General features: G+C 45.1%; 2 protein-coding genes, 1 long non-coding RNA gene and 1 other non-coding gene across 15 annotated transcripts in view; 2 read left to right on the forward strand and 2 right to left on the reverse strand.

The window, feature by feature from the left end:
- The first annotated feature begins 5,298 nt into the window (after window positions 1-5,298).
- Window positions 5,299-19,063, forward strand: TRO (trophinin). Of its 10 annotated transcripts, none has more exons than XM_057537580.1 (13): window positions 5,299-7,909; window positions 9,209-9,297; window positions 9,586-10,863; window positions 11,509-11,613; window positions 11,729-11,792; window positions 12,053-12,132; window positions 12,559-12,650; window positions 13,344-13,423; window positions 13,517-13,559; window positions 13,976-14,038; window positions 14,587-14,701; window positions 15,493-15,600; window positions 17,536-19,063. In XM_057537580.1, exons 2-13 carry the CDS (start codon window positions 9,253-9,255, stop codon window positions 17,755-17,757), a joined length of 2,295 nt encoding a protein of 764 aa, XP_057393563.1. In that variant the 5' UTR covers window positions 5,299-7,909; window positions 9,209-9,252; the 3' UTR covers window positions 17,758-19,063. The 10 variants fall into 10 exon arrangements, with proteins under 10 accessions (XP_057393563.1, XP_057393555.1, XP_057393560.1 ...); XM_057537572.1 differs by having other exon boundaries at window positions 15,493-17,360; window positions 17,536-17,668; XM_057537577.1 differs by lacking the exon at window positions 17,536-19,063 and having other exon boundaries at window positions 9,632-10,863; window positions 15,493-17,511.
- On the reverse strand, window positions 11,666-12,885 carry LOC130706235 (uncharacterized). The gene is made up of 3 exons (XR_009006597.1): window positions 12,804-12,885; window positions 12,467-12,573; window positions 11,666-11,749 (listed from the first exon to the last, which is right to left on the reverse strand). It is a non-coding gene; the product is annotated as an uncharacterized LOC130706235 (long non-coding RNA).
- PFKFB1 (6-phosphofructo-2-kinase/fructose-2,6-biphosphatase 1) overlaps window positions 12,953-19,369 on the reverse strand; it is an 80,889-nt gene continuing 74,472 nt past the window's right edge. Inside the window, exon 15 of one of the 3 annotated variants that reach the window (XM_057537584.1) lies at window positions 12,953-13,039. In XM_057537584.1, coding sequence (XP_057393567.1) covers window positions 12,974-13,039 — 66 coding nt within the window. In that variant the 3' untranslated portion in view covers window positions 12,953-12,973. Of the gene's footprint in view, window positions 13,040-14,934; window positions 15,105-19,369 lie in introns of those variants that run through there. The other 2 variants (XM_057537588.1, XM_057537587.1) reach the window with 2 other exon arrangements.
- LOC114239089 (small nucleolar RNA SNORA11) lies at window positions 14,224-14,352 on the forward strand. The gene has a single exon (XR_003624273.1). It is a non-coding gene; the product is annotated as a small nucleolar RNA SNORA11 (small nucleolar RNA).

Here is a 19,369-nt window from a genome sequence, read left to right on the forward strand (position 1 = left end):
CTTCCCTAACATGGGACAGGAAATAGTGACCCAAGTCCAGGAAGTACAGACAGTCACATACAGGATAAACCCAAGGAGAAACACACAAAGACACATGTTAATCAAACAAACAAAAATAAAATACAAAGAAAAAATATTAAAAGCAACAAGGGGAAAGCAACAAATAACATACAAAGAATCCCCAAAAGGTTATCAGCTGATTTTTTCAGCAGAAACTCTGCAGGCCCGAAGGGAGTGGCAGGACATATTTAAAGTGATGAAAGTGAAAAGCATAAAGACATGATTACTCTACCTAACAAGGATCTCATTCAGATTCAGAGGAGAAATCAAAAGATTTACCAACAAGCAAAACCTAAGAGAATTCAGCACCACCAAACCAGTTTTACAAAAAATGCTAAAGGAAATTCTCTAGGCAGGAAACACAAGAGAAGAAAGAGACCTACAAAATCAAACATAAAACAATTAAGATAATGGTAACAGGAACATACCAATTGATAATTACCTTAAATGTAATGGATTAAATGCTCCAACTGGAAGACATAGACTCGTTGAATGGAAACAAAAAAAAATGCCTGTATATATGCTATCTACAAGAGACCTACTTCAGACCTATGGACACATACACAGTGAAAGTGAGGGGATGGAAAAAGATATTGCATGCAAATGGAAATCAAAAGAAAGCTGGAGTAGCAATACTCATATCAGATAAAATAGACTTTAACATAAACAATGTTACAAGAGACAAGGAAAGACACTACATAATGATCAAGGGATCAATCTAAGAAGATATAACAATTGTAAATATTTATACACCCAATATAGGAGCACCTCAATACATAAGGCAAATGCTAACAGCCATAAAAGGGAAAATTGACAGTAACACAGTAATAGTGGGGGATTTTAACACTCCACTTACAGCAATGGATAGATCATCCAGACAGAAAATTAATAAGGAAACCCAAGCCTTAAATGACACATTAGTCCAGACAGACAATTGATATTTATAGGGCATTCCATCAGAAAGCAGCAGAATACACTTTCTTCTCAAGTGCACACAGAATATTCTCCAGAATAGATCACATCTTTGGTCACAAATCAAGCCTCAGTAAGTTTAAGAAAGTTGAAATCGTATCAAGCATCTTTTCTGACCACAATGTTATGAGATTACAAATCAATTACAGGAAAAAAACCTATAAAAACACAAACACATGGAGGCTAAACAATATGCTACTAAATAACCAAGAGATCACTGAAGAAATGAAGGAGTAAATCAAAAAATACCTAGAAACAAATGCCAATCAAAACGCGAAGATACAAAACCTATGGGATTAAGCAAAAGCAATTCTAAGAGAGAAGTTTATAGCAATACAATCCTACCTCAAGAAACAAGAAAAATCTCAGATAAACAGCTTAAAGCAACTAGAGAAAGCAACCTAAAGCAACTAGAGAAAGGAGAAAGAACGAAACCCAAAGTTAGTAGAAAGAAAGAAATCATAAAGATCAGAGCAGAAATAAATGAAATAGAAATGAAGAAACAATAGCAAAGACTAATAAAACTAAAAGCTGGTTCTTTGAGAAGATAAAATTCATAAACCTTTAGCCAGATTCATCAGGAAAAAAGGGAGAGGACTCAAATCACACACTCAAACCTTGTGTGTTATTTGTTGTTTTTCCCTTGCTGCTTTTAATATGTTTTCTTTATATTTAATTTTTGATAGTTTGATTAATATGTGTCTTGGCGTGTTTCTCCTTGGATTTATCCTGTATGGGACTCTCTGTGCTTCCAGGACTTGATTAACTATTTCCTTTCCCATATTAGGGAAGTTTTCAACTATAATCTCTTCAAATATTTTCTCAGTCCCTTTCTTTTTCTCTTCTTCTTCTGGAACCCCTATAATTCGAATGTTGGTGCGTTTAATGTTGTGCCAGAGGTCTCTGAGACTGTCCTCAGTTCTTTTCATTCTTTTTTCTTTATTCTGCTCTGCAGTAGTTATTTCCACTATTTTATCTTCCAGGTCACTTACCCGTTCTTCTGCCTCAGTTATTCTGCTATTGATCCCTTCTAGAGTATTTTTAATTTCATTTATTGTGTTTTTCATCGTTGCTTGGTTCCTCTTTAGTTCTTCTAGATCCTTGTTAAATGTTTCTTGCATTTTGTCTATTCTATTTCCAAGATTTTGGATAATCTTTACTATCATTATTCTGAATTCTTTTTCAGGTAGACTGACTATTTCCTCTTCATTTGTTAGGTCTGATGTGTTTTACCTTGCTCCTTCATTTGCTGTGTGTTTTTCTGTCTTCTCATTTTGCTTATCTTACTGTATTTGGGGTATAAAATTAGAAATGAAAAAGAAGTTACAACTGACACCACAGAAATAGAGGATCATAAGAAAGTACTACAAGCAACTATATGCCCAAAAATGGACAACCTGGAAGAAATGGACAAGTTCTTAGAAAGGTACAACCTTCCAAGACTGAATCAGGAAGAAATAGAAAATATGAACAGCCCAATCACAAGTAATGAAATTGAAACTGTGATTAAAAATCTTCCAACAAACAAAAATCCAGGACCAGATGGCTTCACAGTTGAAGTTTGTCAGACGTTTAGCGAAGAGTTAAAACCTATTCTTCTGAAACTCTTCCCAAAAAATTGCAGCGGAAGGAACACTCCCAAGCTCATTCTACAAGGCCACCATCACCCAGATACCAAAACCAGACAAAGATACCACACAAAAAAAATTACAGGCCAATATCACTGATGAACATAGATGTAAAAATCCTCAACAAAATACTAGCAGTGTGAATCCAACAATACATTAAAAGGATCAGACAACATGATCAAGTGGGATTTATCCCAGGATGCAAGGATTTTTCAATATCCACAAATCAATCTGTGTGATACACCACATCAGCCAATTGAATAAAAACCATATGATCATCTCAGTAGATACAGAAAATACTTTTGACAAAATTCACCACCATTTATGATAAAAAAAACTCTCCAGAAAGTGGACATAGAGGGCACAATCCTCACCAAAATAAGGGCAATATGTGACAAAGCTACCGGTAACATCACACTCAAGGTTGAAAAGCTGAAAGCATTCCCTCTAAGATCAGGAACAAGACAAAGATGCCCACTCTCACCACTTTTATTCAACATAGTTTTGGAAGTCCTAGCCGTGACAATCAGAGAAGAAAAAGAAATAAGAGGAATCCAAATAGGAAAATAAATTAAACTATCACTGTTTGCAGATGACATGATGCTACACAGAAAATCCTAAAGACCTTACCAGAAAACTACTAGAGCTCATCGATGAATTCAATAAAGTTGCAGGTTACAAAATTAATATACAGAAACCTTTGCATTTCTATAGACTAACAATGAAAGATCAGAAAGAGAAATTAAAGAAACAATCACATTTACCATTGCATCAAAAAGAATAAAATACCTAGGAATAAACTTAACTAAGGAGACAAAAGACCTGTACTCCTAAAACTATAAGATGTTCATGAAAGAAATCAAACTTGACACAAACAGATGGAAAGACATACCTTGCTCTTAGATTGGAAGAATCAATATTGTGAAAATGACTCTACTACACAAGGCAATCTACAGATTCAGTGCAATCGCTAGCAAATTACCAGTGGCATCTTTCACAGAATTAGAACAAAAAAATCTTAAAATTTGTATGGAGACACAAAAGACCCCGAATAGCCAAAGCAATCTTGACAAAGAAAAGCGGAGCTGGAGGAATCAGGCTCCCTGACTTCAGACATTACTACAGAGCTACTGTCATCAAAACAGTATGGGACTGGCACAAAATCATAAATATAGATAAATGGAACAGGATAGAAAGCCCAGAAATAAACCCATGCAGATACAGTCGATCTATGACAAAGGAGGCAAGACTGTACAATCGAGAAAAGGAAGTCTCTTCAGTAAATGGTGCTGGGAAAACTGGACAGCTACATATAAAAAACTGAAATTAGAACATTCTTTAACACCATACTGAAAAATAAACCCAAAATGGATGAAAGATCTAAATGTAAGACTGGATACTATAAAACTCTTGGAGGAAAACATAGGCAGACCACACTTTCACATAAATTGTAGCAAGACCTTTTTTTCATCCACCTCCTAGATTAAAAACAAAAATAAACAAGTGGGACCTAATTAAACTTGAAAGCTTTTGCACAGCAAAGGATATAATACACAAGATGAAAAAACAACCCTCATAATGGGAGAAAATATTTGCAAATGAAGCAACTGACAAAGGATTAATCTATAAAATATACAAACAGCTCATGAAGCTCAATATCAAAAATCAAACAACCCAATCAAAAAAATGGGCAGAAGACCTAAAGAGACATTTCTCCAAAGAAGACATACAGATGGGAAACAAACACGTGAAAAGATGCTCAGTGTCAGTAATTATTAGAGAAATGCAAATCAAAACTACAGTGGAGTATCACCGCACACCGGTCAGATTGACCATCATCAAAAATTCTACAAACGATAAATGCTGGAGAGGTTGTGGAGAAAAGGGAACCCTCTTGCACTGTTGGTGGTAATGGATTGGGATGGAGGTTCCTTAAAAAACTAAAAATAGAGTTACCATATGATCCAGCAATCCCACTCCTGTGCATATATTTGGGGAAACCTCTAATTCAAAAAGATACATGCACCCCAATGTTCATAGCAGCACTATTTAAAGTAGCGAGGATATGGAATCAACCTAAATGTCCATCAACAGAGGAATGGGTAAAGAAGATGTGGTACATATATATATGATGGAATATTACTCAGCCATAAAAAGGAACGAAATTGGGTCATTTGTAGAGATGTGCATGGACCTAGAGACTGTCATACAGAGTGAAGTAAGTCAGAAAGAGAAAAACAAATATTGTATATTAATGCATATATGTGGAATCTAGAAAAATGGTACAGATGATCTTATTCGTAAAGCAGAAATAGAGACACGGACGTAGAGAACAAACATGGATACCAAGGGGAACAGGGGGTGGGATGAATTGGGAGATTGGGATTGACGTATATACACTTTTGATACTATGTATAAAATAGATAACTAATGAGAACCTACTGTATAGCGCAGGGAACTCTACTCAATTCTCAGTGGTGACCTAAATGGGAAGGAAATCCAGAAAAGAGGGGATATATGTATATGTATAGCTTATTCACTTTGCTATATAGTAGAAACTAACACAACATTGTAAAGCAACTATACTCCAAGAAGATTTTTTTAAAAATAAGAGGTAATGTAATATTTCATTCAGATGTCTATTCTGGGAATCAGGATATGAGTTCTGGGGTGTCAGAGATGAACCAGATCTGCATGATGGGACCCCAAGGAGCTCACAATCTAGCATGTAGGAAAGAGAGTAAACAGTAAGCCAGTAAACAGAGAGCTCTCACCCAGTTTGTTAAGTGCTCTGACAGAGCCATGCAAAAGAGCAAGGAGGAAGGAAAGACTAACTAAGCTTGGGGTGATCTAAGATGGTTTCTTGGGAAAAGCAGCATTTGTGCCAGTCTTTATAGGAAGGCAGGCCTTTTATTGGCAGGCATGGGGTGTGGGAGAGGAGAACAAAGACATTCCAGGTAGAGGACGAGTTTGAACAAAGGTATGGCATTGGCAGGAGGCAGAACATGAGTCATCCACTGTGACTGAGGCCTGTGAGGCTGTCAGGGGCTGACTGTGGAGGGCCTTGAATGATAGGCTAAGGAGCTTGGATTTAAACCTGCAGGCCAAGGGAACCCTTGGTGGCTATAGATATGGTCAGCTTTGCATTTGAAACATGGCTCTGAGGGCCTCTGTGCAAGTGGAGCAGGTGGGAAGCAGGTGCATTAGAGCAGAGACCCATCTGCCACCGTCCCATGTGCCCCTATGCTCAGCAGAGACTCCTCAGAGCCTGCAGTCCTACAAGAACTACTCCTTCTTCCCTTCTCTTCTGCCAATGTTCTACTCCTCCCACAGGACACACCCAGCTCAAATACACCCTATCTGGAAGCTTTCACTGCCTTCTAGAAGGTGATTTCCTCTGTGAGGCCCCTCAGTACCCTGCTCTGGGATTCTTCAGTGACATGTTGTATTCTTATGCATCCCAGCCAGATGGAGAAATCTTCAAGGACACGTTGTGAATCTCATCCAGTTTTGCATCTCCAGTGCATACACAGTATGGGTTTTGGCACATGGAAAACCACTGGGGAACTCTTCACCAGTGAATTAGAGAAAGAGAAAGTACATGAAGAGAAAGAAGAAATGGGAGAAGGGGAGGAGAATACTTGGAGAGAGGGAAGGAAGGGGGCAGAGAGATAGGGTGTTGGTATGGTCAAGGGAAATAAGAGGAAGAGCGTGGAGGAGAGTACAGGGCCAATGTGGGTTCTTTCTTCTTCCCATCAGTAGCACCAAGTATCAGACCTGCCACAGTGAGTGTCAGGCTTTGGAATCAACCAGATGTGGGTTCATATTCTGGTTCCATCACTTAGTGACCATGTGCCTTTAGACAAGACACGTCACCTCTTGGGCATTAATTTCATCAACTGTGGAATGATGATAATACTAGTCCTTCCTACATGGGTGTTTTAGAACTTAAGAATAGAGTCTGTCATACAGAGTGAAGTAAGTCAGAAAGAGAAAAACAAATACCGTATGCTAACACATATATATGGAATCTAAAAAACAAACAAAAAAAGGTTCTGAAGAACCTAGGGGCAGGACAGGAATAAAGACGCAGACGTATAGAATGGACTTGAGGACACGGGGAGGGGGAAGGGTAAGCTGGGACGAAGTGAGAGAGTGGCATTGACATATATACACTACCAAATATAAAATAGATAGCTAGTGGGAAGCCGCCGCATAGCACAGGGGGATCAGCTCTGTGCTTTGTGACCACCTAGAGGGGTGGGATAGGGAGGGTGGGAAGGAGATGCAAGAGGGAGGGGATATGGGGATATATGTATACTTATAGCTGATTCACTTTGTTTTACAGCAGAAACTAACACAGCATTGTAAAGCAATTATACTCCAATAAAGTTAAAAAAAAATAGATGTGAGTTCTTTGAGGGCAGGGATCCAACATCCAACAAGGGCCTTGGCACAACTGTGTGCTCAACAAATAATTACTGACTGAGTGAGTAAGTGATTGCCCAAGAAGAACTGTTTTCCACACTGCGGAGCAGTGCTCCATTCCACAAGAGAGAGAGGTTAAGCACCTGTGTACCAGTGTACCAGTAAAGGAGGAACACAGTCCCAGTAAAAATTTTCAGCTAAGTTGATATACGTTAAAAGCATCAATATAGTCATTGGGGGATAAATAAGAACTTTTGGTAGACTTTCTTACATTTACTGATTTTATTCTGAATTACATATGATGCAGGGGGCACCCTAACTTTTAGAGTTTAGAGACTCTAAATGTCTTAATTTGGTCCTACTTAAGCAATAGAAATTAATATGATTTAGTCCCCTACCCCAGAGCAGCTCCTGGGGAGAGAGACCCAGACACACAACACACTACAACAACACACTACGTAACTAAGGTTGGCATAGAGGGGTCTGTAGGAAGCATTGGTGTGGGAGCCCAGAGAAACACAGTCCTCCTACGGGGAACAGAGGAATCAAATAGGAATGGGGATACAGGGTGGGGGATAGAGAAATCAAATGGAGAATAGAAAAGAATGATTGCTGAATAAGAGGTAGTAAGCAGAAAAGAGATCACATTGGGGAGAAAGGAAAGCTGGACGTAGGGAGTGAGGGAGGAGGCTGACAGGCAGGGAAGGAGACCCCTCTGGAGGCGGAAAGAGGCAGGATCACTTCCGGCTAGGGAGGGGGAGCAGATAGGCTCAGACCTAAGGAGAGGCTTGGAGAGAGCGGACGCCTTCTGGACAGGAGAGGTGAGCTAAAGTGCCCTGCTTTACTGAAGACCTTGTGGGGGACTCCAGGCTGGGGCTTTGACGTGCTTGACTCCACACACCCCTAGGGTTTGAAGGAAACCTGCTAGAGGTTCAGGAGCTAACCGCATAGAAGTGGTCGGATTTAGAGGTGCCTGGACTCGGTTTGCAAGGGAGAAAGGAGGGGGCAGAATCCCCTTTGGGCAACGGGAAGAGAGATCTGGACTCTGTTCAGGCTGCAGAAAGGAGGCATGCAGACCCGGTTGGGACTACAGAAAAGAGAGATGGAGAAATAGTTCAGGCCGTAGAAAGAATGGAACACCATCCAATTAGGCAGGGAGATAGGCGATAGGAGGCTTCGTTTAAACTGGAGAGAGGTCGCAGGACCTGGTTTGGGCCACAGCAAGTAGAGATTGGGAGCTAGAAAAAGTAAGGGGCAGAATCCTTATTATACATCTGAAATGACCTGGCTCAGAGGGGAGAAAAGAGGGGCTAGGACCCGGTTGATACCGGTTTGAAAAGAAAAGGACAGAACCTGGTAGCGTTTGGGAAGGATTACACAAAAGCCTAATACCATAGGATTTGTGGGTGGGGTAACCATGTTGCAGTAAGGGCGGGATGGTCACTTGCAGACATGGAAGTAGGGGTGCGGTGTTGCGGAAGGGGCGGTGCAGGCACTTACTGCAGAGCGGAGGGAGGGGGCATATAAAGGGAAGAGGAGGTGCGGAGAAATACTGCAGAGCGGAGGGAGGGGGCGTTTCGGGAAGGGGCGGTGCGCTGCGTGGCTGTACTGCAGAGGAGAGGTGTATGGTGTTGGGGAAGGGGCGGAACGAAGAGGTGCTGCAGAGCGGTCTGAGAGGGACCGGTGTTGGGGGAAGGGTTGGAATGAGACGAGATGCAGTTAGAAAGAGTGGGTCAGGGGTGGCGTCAAGATGTTCTGCTGCTCTGAGGGCAGAGGGCTTATGTGAGATTGAGGTGGTCAGGCTGTCCAGTCCACCAAAGCACATGCGCGCTGAGCGCCTGCGGTTGCCCTCACGCCTCTGGTTGATGTGCATGCACACTACCGAGTTGTGAGTTGCGGTAAGGGTGTTTGTAGGGTAAAGGGGTGGGGTCGAGAGCTGACTTGCGGTTTCTTGGAGGCAAAGGGAGCTAGGATTTGGAAGCCAGATGGTCTGGGCTTCTAGGTATGAGAACTCAGTAGTTGAAGGGTTTGGGGCTCAAGGTTTGATCAGAACCCCCTCCTTCAGGATTGGCAGGAGACCTGATGAATGTCCACCTCCCTCTTATTCTTTCCTGACTCAGGCCCCTTCCCATCAGTCTCAGCTGTTTCTCGGCCTTCCAGAAAAATGGATAGGAGAAATGACTCCGATTATAAGATGACCCCGTTCCAGGTGAGGCCCCTCTGCATTCTTGTCAGGCCATCTGCCCTATTCTGAGTTCATTTAAGGCTGTTGAGCCCTTACCACTCTGTAGTCACATAATTTCCTGCCTAACCTGTTTCAGTCCTCCCCTGCATGGTGGAGGAGGAGGTGAAGAAAACCTGCCTATTTCTTGCTCCCTTCCTCTTCCTTCACCGTCCCCTTCAATCAGTCACCATTCAGAGGAGGGGGAGGTTTTATAGAAAGGGTGGGTTGTAGGGAGGCCAGATGGCTCAGCATGTTATAATCTTAAGTGTGTAGGGCCCTCTGCCTCCCCCTGGGAGCCTGGGGCTTCACTTCCCTCCAGATGTACAGGCTGAGACAACAGAAGAAGACAGTGTCTTGCTGATGCATACCCTCTTGTCATCAACCAAGGACCCCCTGGCTATGGACCCACCAGTTGCCAACCGGCCTAAGAAAAGCAAGACCAAGAAGGCCCCTATTAAGGCTATCACTAAGACAGTACGCGCTGCCCCTCCAGTTCCATCTGCCAATGTGATTACCACCAACAAGCCTAAAATAACTTTTCCGGCTTTAAACCTTCCAATCATCCCCCAGATCAACCAGGCTTCAGCTACCACTGAGGCAGCCAATACTCAGGCTTCTTCATTCACCGCTCAGCCTAAGAAAGCCAACAAGACAAAGAGAGTTACTGCTAAGGCAGCCCAAGGCTCCCAATTTCCAACTGGCAGTGAGAGTGTTACTACACAGATCAAGTTACCCTTGCAGGCCCTAAACGTGCCAGTCATCCCACAGACTATCCAGGCTCCAGTTGCCACTGAGTCAGCCAATTCTCAAGCCTTGTTAGCCTCCATCAAGCCTAAGAAAGCTCTCAAGGCTAAGAAGGCTAACAATAAGGCCATAGCTAGTGCCACTGAGATCTCACTGGCTCCATCCACCACCTACACAGCTACCACCCAAGGCCAAATTACCTCCATCCGAACTAAGAAAGCTCTCAAGGCTAAGAAGGCTAACAATAAGGCCATAGCTAGTGCCACTGAGATCTCACTGGCTCCATCCACCACCTACACAGCTACCACCCAAGGCCAAATTACCTCCATCCGAACTAAGAAAGCCTCCAAAGCCAAGAAAGCAACTGTTAAGCGCACAAATACTGACACTGAACTCCTAGAGGCCCCAGATGCCACTGAGACAGCTACCAGGCAGACTGAGGCCTCAGCAGCAGCTATCTGGCCCAAAAAATCCAAGGGCAAGAAGGCTGCCTATAAGGGCCCAAATTCTGCCTGTGAGATATCTGAGGCCCCACCTGCCAGTCAAATGGTCACAAAACAAGCCCTAGCAGCCACCGTCCGGGTCAAGAGAGGGTACAGGGCTTGGAAGGTTGACACTAAAGCCCGGACAACTGAAAGCCAGACTCAAATTGACGAAGGGGCCCAGGCCAAGATGTTTACCCCTCAGATCAACATAAGTGTCCTTGAGACTCAGGTTGTTGCTGCTGTCCAGGCCCTGGCAGATGACTACCTGGCTCAGTTGAGTCTGGAGCCCACAACCAGGACCCGGGACAAGAGGAACCGAAAGGTGAGATCTCTGACATCACCATCCTTAACTCTGTACTTCTTTTCCATTCCTCTCCTCCTGGTTTGTTCACTTGTTCTTTTAAGTTTACTGAGCCAGTCCCCACATTCACATTGGCTGTGAGAGATGCTGAGAAGAATGTGATATAGTTCCTGCTGCTTGGCAGTTCACAGATTGGTGGGGAAATAAGACATCCATACACTTAGCTACAAACTGGATATAAATCAACTTGTATTTATCAATACATAGTAGTTAGCATGCACCAGGCTTTGCATTGGGTATAGTCACACAGGTTATGCTTTTATGTTTTAAGGTAACTCTTACCAGCTAGGTCCCAGTGTTACAGATAAGAAAACCAAGTCCCAGAGAGGTGAAGTGACTTGTTGAAGGGGTACAGCTAGTAGAGCCAGTGGTGGCCAAAAGAAGAAGAACCAGACCCTGCCCTTGGGTTGCTCCTGTCTTGGTAGGGAAATGAAACTCCTGCCCGGAAGGCAGTGAAAGACAAATCTAGAACTCAGTGTGGCTAATGGTAAGGTAAGGACCCCTACAGGGAGGGTTTAGGGGACTTTCAGGAACAGTCAGCGTGAGGAGACAGAGCCATCTCTTTCACCTGGTGATTTTGGACCTTCCTTCTTTCTGATGATGCAGTCCAAGCATCTGAACGGGGATGAGAGAGGTGGTGGTAATTATAGGTGGATTCCATGGGGCCGGAGGCCTCCGCTATCCCGAGATGTGGCCATTTTGCAAGAAAGGGTAAGAATCCAATGCTGCCCAGTCTCTTCTCTTCTTCACCTGCCCTCTTCTCTGTCACTCTTCCAAGTTTTATGAAAACATATTGAGATGTCCCCATGTATTCCTCTTCTCCCAGGCAAATAAGTTGGTGAAATACCTGTTGGTTAAGGACCAGACAAAGATCCCCATCAAGCGCTCAGGTAGAGTCATACCAACCCTCCTCCCTGAGCTCTCCTTTCTACTCCCCTCTCCTCCCTGCCCTGGGGGTAACCATTTAGTTTTATGGCCTCTTCATTCTCTCATCTATCCTCCCCTGCCCTTTTCACACTCTGTCATGGCTGGCATCTCCCATTAACACAGTTCAGGACTCAGACCACACTAACCCCATAGGGCTGGCAAAAGGGCTGCAGCTCTGTGGCCCCTTCTCAGCCCAGCTGCTCCCACCTCTCCCTTCCTGCAGACATGCTGAAGGATGTCATCCAAGAATATGATGAATACTTCCCAGAGATCATTGAACGAGCAAGCTATGCTCTGGAGAAGGTGAAGGGACATCCTCTGTGGGATGGGGAAGTCTTGAATGGAACAAAGGTGTACACGTCCCTTTGGGGGGACCACAGAGACTCCCTAATCCAGCCCTATCACTGTGCAAATGAGCAGATGATGGCCTAGGGAGGGACGTAGACTAGCCTCGGGTCACACAGCAAGTACAACTAGGACCCAAGCCACCCAGCTTAGTCCTGGCTTCTGTCTACTGCTGGATATGTCCTGTAGTATATTTCAGATGCTCACCTCTCCCTTCCATCCCCCATTCTCTGTCTCCCTAGAGTCTCACTAAGCATAAAGACTATTTTGATAACAATAGTACATTTGTTACCTGTTTGCTGTGTTAGTTAAGTGCTTTACATGCATTATTTCACTGCCTAGGCTGAATTTTGTGACCTCACAGGCTATTCTTTTACTTGGCAGATGTTTCGAGTCAATCTGAAGGAAATTGATAAACAAAGTAGCTTGTATATTCTCATCAGCATTCAGGAATCCTCTGCAGGCATCCTGGGAACGTAAGCTGGGAAAGGGCTGGGATGGGAGGGAGGCTTCTGCTTTTGTCCATGGTACTACTCCATCCCTGTCCTCTCCCCACATCCCCTAGGAAGTCAGGAAAGACAGAGCCTAAAAACCCCTTTTCCATATCCCACACGTAGTTGGAGCCCTACACATAGTAGTGGTGCCTGATTATGATTGACTGGAGGTTGTAGAAGCCTGAGGCAGGTCATTCCTACTGTCAAGTTTTCTGTACCTCCAGAAGCTTCCCTGTTGTTGCTTGTCTCTTCCTATTGACCTTGGTAGAGTGGTTCTCAAGGGAGGGCTTCCTGGTATGGGTGAATCATGAGGGTTGAAGGGCAGGAACATCAGTGGGGCCGTGCCTAGAATTCTTTTGGAGCTGAGGGGTCTGGAAGAGAAAGAAGGGACTCACATTGGCTGGGTGTCCGGGTTGTACTGGGTTGACAAGTACAAGTACAATTCTATCCTCTCAGCAACGTGGGGAGAGGAGAATGTGATTTTCCCATTTTATGAATAGGAGAGTCTAAGTGCCTCCTTGCCCAGGGTCACATAGAGCTTGAAGCATAGACTGGGCAGAATTCTCTCATATCTGAAGAATCTGGGAGAAGCTAGCCTAGTAGGCTGGCTGGTGTGTATTTTTTTGCAGATGGCTGCTGGATGTAAACCTTCTCTCTGTCCCATTATTCCCCTAGGACCAAGGACACACCCAAACTGGGTCTTCTCATGGTTATTCTGAGTGTCATTTTTATGAATGGCAACAAGGCCAATGAGGGTGAGTTGCTGGGCTGGCAGCTGAATGGGGGGTCATGGTCGGAATTCCACATGTTCATTTTCTATCCCTGTTTCCTTTTGCCTCCCCTTGCAGCTGTCATCTGGGAGGTGCTGCGCAAGTTGGGGCTGCACCCTGGGTATGATTGGGCTCTGTCAGCACTTGCTGTCCGTGTTGTCCTTTGGGAAGAGAGGATGGTCCCAGGATTGCATCAGCCTGGTGGTCTGGTGGAGTGGGCGGGGTTGCTGGACTGGGTAGAGGGTCCATTGTTCTGACCTGAGTGGATGGGGAAATGGTCCTGAACTCTCTGCTTCCCCTTTCTCCTATGTCCTTTTTCTGTTCTAAGCTGATATATAAGATAGACCTTCAGGGCACCCCTGATAAAGAACCATCTAGCCTCAACTGCCTGCTTCTAGTGACCATGTGTTCATTACTTTCCTGAGTTCATTGAGATGGCCTCCTGTGCTAGAGAGGTCTCTTCCATGTTGGGAAATGCCTCTGCCCTCATGTGGGAAGTTCTGATCTTGGTTCATGGGTTATTTTTCCCATTGTCAGGGTAAGGCATTCGCTCTTTGGGGAAGTGAGGAAGCTCATCACAGACGAGTTTGTGAAGCAGAAGTAAGTGGTGTTTTGGGGCTTTGTCAGGCCATGAAGTGTTCTGAGCGTGCCGGTCTGGTCCAGAAAGTGCTCGATTGCCCTTTTCTTACACTACCTTTAGAGGTATGGGCATCCTGTTCCCTAGAACTGAGTCCATGGTGGACCATACCAGGGCTGGGCCAGACCAAACACAAGGCCCTTGCTATGGGGTGTGCTCAGAGCAGAATGCCCAAAGAATGGCTCCTCTGTTTACAACACACCCGATAGAAACTTGGGTTTACTCCTCACAGGTGGCAGGATACTTTGGCCTCCCTGTGACACCATGCCCTATACATGCGTCCCCTGCAACACCAAGTGACTACTTTGCACAGGGCCAATGGGAAATGGCTCAGTATTGGAGGTCAAGACCATGAACTGTGTTTTGGAGTGAGTCTAGGGAAGGAGGGCCTTGGAAATCCTTCTCCAGGAGCTGAGTTTAGTTTTTCTTTGGAGGAGGTCGCCACCTGGTCCCAAGTGGTTAGACAACAGGTTTGCTTGGTTAGAAGCAAGTTTCATTTCCTTTCTTCAAGGTACCTGGAATACAAGAGGGTCCCCAACAGCAGACCACCTGAATATGAGTTCTTCTGGGGCTTGCGCTCCTACCATGAGACTAGCAAGATGAAAGTTCTCAAGTTTGCATGCAAGGTAATAGGAGAGCTGCCCTGACTTGGCATATTAAGGGTACAGGATGTCCCTGGCTGGGGTAGGCAGTGTACAGGGATGGGCAGGTATAGGGCAGTCTGCAGTTCATATATAAGCATGTGGAACTTCATTTATGTCCCCGAATGCTGCTTGGCATAAAGTTTACATTGTTTCATTCATTGTTCATACTTCGTATTAGTCTCCTCAATTGCCATAACAAAATACTATAGACTGGGTGGCTTAAACAACAGAAATTTATTTTATCATAGTCCTGAAGGCTGGAAGTCCTGGATCAAGGTCCAGCAGGGTTAGTTTCTAGTGAAGCCTCTCCTCCTGGCTTGCAGATGAATACCTTCTTGCTGTGTTCATGGTGGAGAGAGGGTCTCTTCTTATAAGGACACTAATCCTATTGGATCAAGGACCCACCATTATGACCTCATTAAACTTTACTTCCATAAAGGCCTACCTCCAAATATGGTCACATTCGAGGTTGGTACTTCAAAATATGAATTTTGGGGGACACAAACATTCAATCCACAACATACTCTCTTATCGTTTCCCATATTACAGATGAAGACACTTAGGCTCAGTGAGATTAAGTAGCTTGTCCAAGGTCACACAGCACCTAAGTTATCGAACTGAAATTGGATCTCAGGACTGACCCATGATAGAGTCCCAACAGCTAAGACTTTTTTTTTAATGCTACTATTAGTTTTATACAAAGCCCATGGTAGGTATTTAATACATAATTACAAATGTTATTTTTCGTATAATGATTGTAATTCTCATTTCAGGTGCAGAAGAAAGACCCCAAGGACTGGGCCGTGCAGTATCGGGAGGCAGTGGAGATGGAAGTCCAAGCTGCAGCTGTGGCTGTAGCTGAGGCTGAGGCCAGGGCTGAGGCAAGAGCCCAAATGGGGATTGGAGAGGAAGCTGTGGCTGGGCCCTGGAATTGGGATGACATGAATATCGACTGCCTAACAAGGGAAGAGCTAGGCGATGATGCTCAGGCCTGGGGCAGATTTTCACTTGAAATTGAGGCCAGAGCCCAAGAAAATGCAAATGCCAGCACCAACATTGACTTCAGCAGAGGAGCTAGCACCGGGGCTAGCTATAGCGATGGTGCTAGTATTAGCTTCAGTGGTGTACCCAGCCCCAGTAATGGCTTTGGTGGCACATGCAGCACCAGTGCCAGCTTCAGCAGCGTAGCCAGCATTTGCTTTGGTGGCACACCCAGCACTTGCTCCACTTTCAGTGGTGGAGCCAGCATTAGCTTTGGTGGTGCAGCCAGCACCAGCTCTAGTTTCAGCAGTGAAGCCAGCATTAGCTTTGGTGGCACACCTTGCACCAGTACCAACTTCAGTGGTGGGGTCAGCTCTAGTTTCAGTGGCCCACTCAACACCAGTACAAGTTTCAGTGGTGGAGCCAGCTCTGGTTTTGGAGGCATGCTCAGTATCCCTGCTGGCTTCAGTGATGCACTCAGTATGAGCACCAGCTTTGGCAGTACACTCGGCACCAGTGCAGTCTTTAGTGGTGCACTTAGCACCAGCCCTGGCTTTGGTGGCACACTCAGCACTAGTGTCTACTTTGGTGGCTCTCCCAGTTCCAGTGCCAGCTTTGGTGGCACACTCAGTACCAGTATCTGCTTTGGTGGCTTTCCTAGCACCAGCACTGGTTTTGATGGGGTACTCAGTACCAGTGTCTCCTTTGGTAGCTCTTTCAGCAATAGCACTGACTTTGCTGGTACACTAAGCACGAGCTTCTGCTTTGGTGATTCTCTCAGCACTAGTGCCAGCTTTGGTGGTACACTCAGCACCAGTCTTGGCTTAGGTGGTGCACTCAACACCAGTGCTGGTTTTAGCAGTGCTGTCAGCATTAGCACTGGCTTCAGCAGTGCACCCAGCACCAACTCTGGCTTTGGCAGTGTGTTCAGCACCAGTACTGACTTCAGTGGGGCACTTAAAACCACTACTGACCTTGGCAGTGCTCCCAGCACCAGCATTGGCTTTGGTGGAGCCCCCAGCACCAGCTTCTGCTTTGGCAGTGTGTCTAACACCAACCTATGCTTTGGTGGCCCTCCTAGTACCAGCACCTGCTTTAGTGGTCCTACCAGTGCCAGTTTTGGTGATGGACTCAGCACCAGTGCTGGTTTCAGCTTTTGTGATGGGTTAAGCACCAGCCCTGGATTTGGTGGTGGACTGAGCACCAACTCTGGCTTTGGTGGTGGACTGAGCACCAACTCTGGCTTTGGTGGTGGACTGATCTCCGGTGATATCTTTGGTGGTGGGCTGGGCACCAATGCTGGTTTTGGCAGCACACTTGGCACCAGTGCTGACTTTAGTAGTGGCCTCAGCATCAGTGATGGCTTTGGCGGTGGGCCTAATACCAGCTTCGACGGAAGACTGAGCACCATCATTGGCTTTGGCAGTGGTTCCAACACCAGCACTGGCTTTACTGGTGAACCCCGCACCAGCACCGGCTTTATTGGTGGACCCACTTCTATTGTTGGCTTTGGCAGTGGACTGAGCACCAATGCTGACTTCAACGGTGGACCAAGCAGTAGTGTTGGCTATGGCGGTGGACCGAGCAATGCTGCTGGCTTTGGTGGTGTAGCCACCAGCCTTGGTGCCTGTAGCTTCTCCTATGGCTAGTGAGGTTTCAGGTAATTACAACACTTCCACAGCCAAGGCCGATGGGGATGGGTATAAGAGCTGGGAGATGTTATAAGAAACCCCCAGGTGGGAGGGCAGGGTGGGGAGATGAGTACAATGAAGGAAGTATGAGAAAATAGTATACTTGGTGCTAAAATGTGTTTCTGTTTGGTGTTTTGTTTTCAGATTTATTTCGCATGTTTACAGATACCGCTAATGAATTGCAGCAGTCCTTCCCATGGAGCCAAGGTACATCCTTGGAATCTTTGTCCACACAGCAATCTAAGCAGATATACCAATCAGCTGAGGGTGACACGCTATGAAAAATATCTGTTTGCCAATCCTGCTTTGTTGTTTGCTTTCTGTGTCCTGTCATATTTGATATGTTACATTAAATTTGAAAAATGAATTGCAGTTTGTTCTGTCTTTTAATGTGCCTAAGTTGTTGTGAGTGACATTTTGGGTTCATAGAAGAGCTAGAGATCAGCATAGCTCTTTGGGGAAGGTGGGCTCCAGCTTTAGGCTAAAAGGCAAGTATGACTTCAGTGGGGTAGAGACGTGGGGAAAGCATAGCAGGCAAGGGGATAATACCTTAAGTCAGGATCTAGAAGGGGAAATCCTGGAACAGAAGGCAAAGGGAGAGGGTTCTGGAGAGTAAGTATAGATTCATTTTGAGATATTTGTGTAAGAATGGGAGGGATATAGAGGGACGTAACTAAAGGTGGACATGGGAACAAGGGAGGATTTTCTTGGGATAGGAGAGAGACCTGGACATGTTGCATAGACTGTGGGGGCAAAAGCCAATAGAGAAGGACAGGATATAGATATGGAATAGTCAGGAACTGACTGAATCAACCCATCCTTGGGGAGGTGGGATGGATAGAATACCAGAGAATAGAGGGTGACCTTGACTTTGAACAGGATTTAAGGGTGGCTCTAGAAGGAGATAAATGTAGATTTGCTTCAAGCAGTGATCCCAATAAAAAAGGCGATATGGATTATACAAGGTTTGGGTCTTGCTGGCGGTTGTGATGGAAGGACAAACAAAGGCAGGGGGTGTATGAGTCTGTCTCTTCACAACTGGGTTGCTGCTATCTGCCCACAGTAGCTGCATGGAGATTGGCTGAAGAGATAGAATGTAGTATCCAAGCTGGCCAGGTATGGAAGAACAGTGAAGAGGAAGAGGACTGGTGGATTGGGAGATAATGGAGGAATCAAAGAACTATACTCTTGATGCAGTACAAGAACAAATATTGTTCATTCAAGATATACTACATACATGCCTGCTGTGTGGGAGGCATGCTGCTAGGGATCCTGTGGATGACACAGAGAGTTGTGAGGACTGGGGGGCCAGCGGTCAGATAGTGGGATGCTTGTATTTAAGAAGTCAGACTGGAGAGAAATCTAGATGGTGCCAACCAAGGAGTGAGTGGCTGAAGGGAAGATGATCACTGAAGTTGAGGGGGCAGGGCACTAGGAGACCAGGGTATTGTCTGAATCATTTATATGGACAGTGAAATCACTCAGGATGGGAACAAGAGTTGGAGAAGGAAGGAGAACTGTGGTCTGAGTGCAGATTCTTCTTTGAATGGAGGGATGAAGGTGTCATGTTCCCAGCCATGTTGCCCACGAAGGAACAAGGCCATAAGCACTCACATGGACCTATATCCACCCTCACATTTGGAGGTACTACTCCAAAGCGCTTCTCTCTAGGAAGTTCTCACCCAGTCCATACCCCGACAGCACCAGAGCCATTTCATAGGGTCAGGATCTTAAGAGGATCTTGTGGGAAAAGCCTCACAATGACCTCCTTTCCCCTTTTGTAGGCAGTAAGAGAAGTCTTTATTGATCAGGGAATAGGAATTAAGAAGGAAAAAGTTTCATCCTGACCTAGATAGCTCCTTGGTTGTAGCTAGAAATCAAGACCTGTTTTGGAGCTGATGAGGGTTTCTTCACTGGAAGCAGGTCTCTTCCAGTGAGGCCAACTCCAGAGTGTTCTCAGTGTAAGAGAAGAGCAACA

Source organism: Balaenoptera acutorostrata, chromosome X (assembly GCF_949987535.1).
Source record: "Balaenoptera acutorostrata chromosome X, mBalAcu1.1, whole genome shotgun sequence".
Classification (NCBI taxonomy): domain Eukaryota; kingdom Metazoa; phylum Chordata; class Mammalia; order Artiodactyla; family Balaenopteridae; genus Balaenoptera; species Balaenoptera acutorostrata.